The sequence below is a fragment of the Poecilia latipinna genome, unplaced genomic scaffold (assembly GCF_001443285.1).
Source record: "Poecilia latipinna isolate Pla-1442-1.1 unplaced genomic scaffold, P_latipinna-1.0 Scaffold127, whole genome shotgun sequence".
NCBI classification, from domain to species: domain Eukaryota; kingdom Metazoa; phylum Chordata; class Actinopteri; order Cyprinodontiformes; family Poeciliidae; genus Poecilia; species Poecilia latipinna.
Window position 1 is genome coordinate 2,497 of NW_015112743.1, and position 5,852 is coordinate 8,348.

The 5,852-nt window shown below is 43.6% G+C and overlaps 1 protein-coding gene across 1 annotated transcript; it reads right to left on the bottom strand.

The window, feature by feature from the left end:
• Positions 1 to 2,922: 2,922 nt before the first annotated feature.
• myca (MYC proto-oncogene, bHLH transcription factor a) lies at positions 2,923 to 4,961 on the bottom strand. The gene is made up of 2 exons (XM_015028511.1): positions 4,280 to 4,961; positions 2,923 to 4,009 (listed from the first exon to the last, which is right to left on the bottom strand). Exons 1-2 carry the CDS (start codon positions 4,932 to 4,934, stop codon positions 3,372 to 3,374), a joined length of 1,293 nt encoding a protein of 430 aa, XP_014883997.1. The 5' UTR covers positions 4,935 to 4,961; the 3' UTR covers positions 2,923 to 3,371.
• Between the last annotated feature and the right edge of the window lie 891 nt (positions 4,962 to 5,852).

The following is a 5,852-nucleotide window of genomic DNA, read 5'->3' on the forward strand; positions in this document are numbered from 1 at the left end:
AGTAGATGAACACAATCAAATTAGCATAAGAGACTGTCTGCTTTACAGTAAAAAACAGAAGGTTCTATCATGATGTGTGGAGGAATTAACACATCTGATAGGAATTCAAACTCGCCCTGCAGTACAGCAACAATTCAGCCACTCACTGTCTGATTCCAGTTTATTTCTCCTTAACCAACCTGTGATTTAGAAACCAGTAAAACTGACCAAGACTGTGGCCATATTTTGTTGTTTTTTTTTTTTATCTGCAGTTGAAAGAAGGTTACATTAAGTACTTTGAACTGCCTTGTTGCTGAAAATGTGACATATAAATAAAATTACCTTACCTAAGTGTTTGACAGAACTGGGCTAAACCTCAGTGCATGTATTTTTAGTGGCGCAGGACCTGGTTATATGCTGAAAATTTGGCCACAGAAATGTGGTTTGAAATGGCAGTTGTAACCAGGATAGAAAAATATATTACTTATTTTACATCCAAAATTCAGCTTACTACTCTAGAGAGCGCTGCAAGGCACCAGATAAACATCTTGCATCATCCCAATGTCCAAACTACTCTTTGTGAGCTTTAGCATCTCGCTAGCTGAAACGTACATCGGTTGTGGCAGCTGGGGGAGATATAATAGCTTCTGTGTGATTTTTAACATTCACATGGCAACTTTTTACTTAGAACTGGTGTTTCATCGGACCCAACCTCAGTCGAGAAAATGCAGATGATTGTGGAACTTTCTTTAGTAGCTTGAAGTAGCCAATAAACTACAATTTATTTTAGAATAATTCTATCCCGTTTCAGCTTTCTTGCATTAACGCCTGCCATCAATTATAGAGAATCTAAAGAAACGTAAAGTTCAACTGTTCTAGTAGGATTTTCCTGACATCTGTTCATTTATGTCAGTTTGCAGATGTTAGAAATGGTCAAAAGGATCTCACTGTACAAAGGCATCAGTCAGGAGAAGGATACACAAAATCTCCACAGCATTTTAAATACACAATGAACTCCTGCAATGCTAGTTGACACGCTATTGGTTGACGTTTGCAAAGCAGCCAGTACAGGAGTACTATTTTTTTTTTTCCTTGATGCTGATTGGTTGTACCAAAAAGAGTAGAGTTAAATTAGACCGTGGATTTTAGCTTCTGTCACAGTCCTAAGATTAGCACTTATTAATACAAATTAAGCTAATTTTCATTTGTTTGGACTATTAAATTAGGCTTTAATGAGCATTTTTAGACAGAGTCTCAAGTATCTGTGAATGTTAGGTATTTGCAGGTGACTGTGCTCCCTAATCTCTGCGAATATTGGTGATCCACTGTAGAATGTAGGAAATGTATTAACTTATTCATCTACATTAATTATTTAATTCATTTGGTTAATATCACATATTCTTCCCTGTAGATGATAGAAACCCCTCTACAGAGGTTTTGGTTTTGGAGCTCCACACAAAGACCACCATCTGGCCACCATGTTAAAACTTTCTGGAGACACCCCTGCTCTCATGTCTGAAGAGGCTACACATCATCCTCTTTTACTGCTTTTTACAGCACATATTCACCAACAAATGGTTTAAAAAAATACACCTTCTAAGATCTGTGCTTGCAGCATGGAAGGTTTGTGCGACCCGTGAAGAAAACCTGAGGATTCAGGACCCACGTGCATTTACACAGAGCTCTCACTGATGCCTATTGTTATCTTTTGTTATGATCCTGAACTGTGCAGTACAGTAACAGCAGAAACAAAGCCATGGTTGAAAGCAGCAGAAGCCTTTCTCTTTGTTAAATCCTGTCATCCCGAGCATAAAAACGGAATAAATCTGAAAACAGCATGTTTTAAAGAGCCTGAGCTCCAAACTCTGCAGCATTACCAGGAGTTGGTCAGACAATAGAGACGGAGCAAGCCGAGCACAGCAATCCTCCTGAGAACAATCGCTCCACGCAGGTAGAGATAGTCACATTCACGGTTTATAAAATCCTCCATGCGGTCTCTATGCTTCCAGAAACCGCTTCATGTGAAGTTTACAAGATGCAGACATGAAAGATAAACCAGCTTTACCTGCTCGTGCATCTTAGAGGAAGATTTAGTTTAAAAACCCGCTGCTGTGTCTCAGTTCCTGATGCTCCATCTTTCTGGTCATATTCCGTTTTATTATTATTATTATTATTAATGTCTGCACGATGGAGATGGTCGGAGGCGCGTCTCAACTCGAGCTCACTTCCATGTGCTCGCGACCAGGACCACGCGCTCACAGAGTGAGCAGGGATAGGGCGCGTGACGTCACGGGGAGACTGGAAAAATAGCTCGAGGGACAGGCTGACGTAGAGTCAGGTGTGACGTACAGGTGGAACCTACGTTTCTACGTGAAAATCAAGCATAAAGTTTTATTTTATTGATCAACTATAATAAATGCATTACTCTATTGATTTTAGAAGAGCTTAATACAGCTCGAAAGACTTTTTAATCTAAATTTGCTACTTTTAATGGGAATATTATGTAAGTTCAAGCAGAATTTGATCGAAATTTCAAAAACGAATTTTCAATCTAATATTTTTACGCTATTTTAAAATATTTTTCAGAGTATTTTAACATTTATTTAAACTTGTAAAAGAGTTTTACACATGCTTACTTAAAGTTACAGAATCTGAGCATATTTTCAAAAAGTGTGCACACCATTTTATGGAATATTTAAGAAAAATGTCACTATTTCTATGCAATTTTGTGTATTTAATAAAAAGATACAGTTCACACTTTGGATTCCTTGCTCAAAGATGTTTTAGAAGTTATTAAATTTTACATTTTAACTGAAAAACAATTCAGATTAAAATGCCATCACCTTTTATGAACAGTTCCCTTTAGATAAAGATCACATGCGTATCCTTAATAATGTCACCACACCCAAATATCTGTCCAGCTCAGATGTAAAGGCTCATGTATGCAGATCTGCCTTCTTTTAATCCTTGTTTACACTTGGATGTTTAGTGCAACACAAAAGAGTCAAATTCAAGAAAACATTTTTTTTTATAATTCAAAAGAGATCAAAGAACATATTGCAAAAGAAAACAAAACAAAAAGTGAGTCTCACCCAGACATTTGCAATTGAAAAATACATTTTCTTAAGAAATATTACCTATTTACAAAACATAAAAATTTATATTTTACTTTGAGCCGTCTGTGAACAGGACAGACCCATTTTAAACATTTTATTAATAAAAATAAACTTTTAAATATTTTATCCACCCATAACTTCAGCTGAGGCAGTTTAAACATTGAAATCAAAGATTCCAAACAATTCAACCCATCAAACATCTGCATGCAACTGTACATCAATTCTTGAACTTTCATAACATAAAAAAAAAGAAAAACATGTCTTAAATGTTATCTTTTAAACACGAGAACCCTGTAGCTGTGCAAGTCTCTGCTTTAAAAGTTCACTTTTCCTCCTCAGCTGCTCCTTGAGTGACACGAGTCTCTGTTCGTCTGACTGCATGCTGTAGATGCACTCTGTCGCCTTCTTCAGGATCACCACCTTGGCCGCCTTCTCGTTGTTGGCCACCTCTGGGATCTCGTCTCGCAGGGCGAAGAAGCTCAGCTTGAGCTCATTCCTCCTCTGGCGCTCCAGCACGTTGTGAGTCCTTCTCTTGTCGTAGTCCTCGGTGTCGGACGTTCGCGGGCTCGAACACTTGCGGTTGCTGCTGATCTGTTTGAGGACCCTGCTGGAGCTCCCTCCGCTCACTCCTCCTCCTCCTGCTGCTGCTGCGGTGATGCTGCTGCTCTCCAGCTTCAGCCTCTTGACAGCCGGCTGCTCGTGCCTCATGGATGGATGGGCGGCATAATTATGCTGGTGAGTGGAGACGTGGCATCTCTTCAGCACCAGTGGGCTTGCGTGCCGGCTCTCCACCGGGCTGGGGTCGCACCGTTTCACCGCGTGCCTCTTCTCTACGGTGACCACGTCGATTTCCTCATCTTCTTCCTCCTCCTCCTCCTCCTCCTGATCTTCTTCATCCTCATCATCATCTTCTTCTACAAAAAAAAAAAAAATACAAAAAAATAAAAAATAAATCAATCACACCATGCAACTCTTTACATTTAAATCAGCAGTCATGCTCTGGAGAGGGGTGTGTCTGCATGATGGATGCCCAGGGGCGCAGCTAAGTACTTTCTGAGGTGAATGCAGACACATTACAATCACCCTCTGGGGGGGAGAGGGGGTTCACTGCATAAACTGCTCTTAAATACAGAAAATGCCATCATTTTTGGCGCCCCCTCTTGCGCAGCGCCCATTCAGCTTACCTGAGTCACTACAACTGCTGCTGCTCCCACTGTTGGGCGGCGTGTCCAGCCCCAGATCCTTGCTCCGCACCGTCCCTGCAGTCTGCTTGGGCGTCTCCGCCACCGGGTAGGGAAAAACCACAGACGGATCAATGCACTCCGACGCGGACGTGTTGAGATCCTGCAGGTAGCTGCTGTTCAGCCTCCACGCAGCACCCGCAGCCGGGTCCACCGAAGCGGCTGCAGCAGCGGCGGCGTCTTTCCGCGCGGCTTGCAGCGAGGCCAGCCGCTCCGACACCACCTTCTTCAGCTTGGCCGCCGCCGAGAAGCCGCTCCACATGCAGTCCTGGATGATGATGGACTTGAGGAAGGTCTGCGAGTAGTCTGCGTCGCAGATGATGCTCTGGTTGACCACGTCGTCGCCGAGGAACTCGGTGACCATCTCCAGCTGGTCGGCGGTGGAGGGGAAGAGACTGGACAGCGACGGCCGGCGGCTCGGGGAGAGGGGAGGGGTCGGGAGGAGCTCGAATTTCTTCCAGATGTCTTCGCTCGGCGCCGGAGGCTGCGGCTGCTCCGGGTAGAAGTCCTCCTCCTCGTTGTCATAGTAGAAAAAGGGCTGCAGGGAGTCGTAGTCGTAATCGTAATTCTTATTCGCCAAAACTGAATTCAGCGGCATGATTCCTGTTATGGGGCTCTCCTTATTGCGAAGCTGGCGGAAAAAGAAGAAGAAGAGCAAAATACAGGTTAGGTTTGTAGCAGCAAACAGCTGTTTGGCTCCAATCCTACAAGAGTGTGTGCAACATCACATGGTCACTCCAAAACACTGACCCCTGTGTGTGCGAGTGCACGCGTTGCATGCATGCACAGGTGCTGCAGCAGCAGGTGCATGCAGAAACTAGAACCAGTTAGTAAAATAAGTACGGAGGGGGAACCCCCGCTTTCGCAATGACAACTCTGCAGATCCTCACTCATCCTTACCTTTCAGATTTTACACAGTGGGCGAAAGGAGGTGCTAAAAAACAACGTGCAGGAAAGTTATTCCACGACGGCTGTGACATTAAATCCTTCCACGGAGGGCGTCGTAAAGCTCAGCGTAGTGGGTACGTAATGAAGCATACGTACAGACGCGACTTGGACCGGACGACCCACAGCGCCTTAAAAGCAGCGTGATACTAGCAACTGCGCGTTCTGCAGCTGCTTATTTAAGCGGGCCGCATCACTCCGTCTGGGATCCTTCCGCCAGTTTTTCCCGCGAAACGGTGACCGGCGACGAAAATGCGCCACGACCCGATTTTATTTGACGCTTTTAGCAAAACTAAAATAATTTACACTCGATAAGGCTTCACTCCTTCTCACAAGACACGATACAAACGGCAAACGTAGTTTATGGCTGCAATATTTTTCGCTCTTTTAGGATTAAGACGGTATCTAGTTCTTGTGGGAGTGGGAGGGGTCATAGTAGTGTTGACGACCCACAAAAATACTAACAGACGGTAGTAATGACAGGTCGTTATGTCAGGACTGGGCACCATTATATTTTCTCTGCAGAATTTCAACACAGGTTCAGAAGAGTCCATCGACTCATCTTCATCCT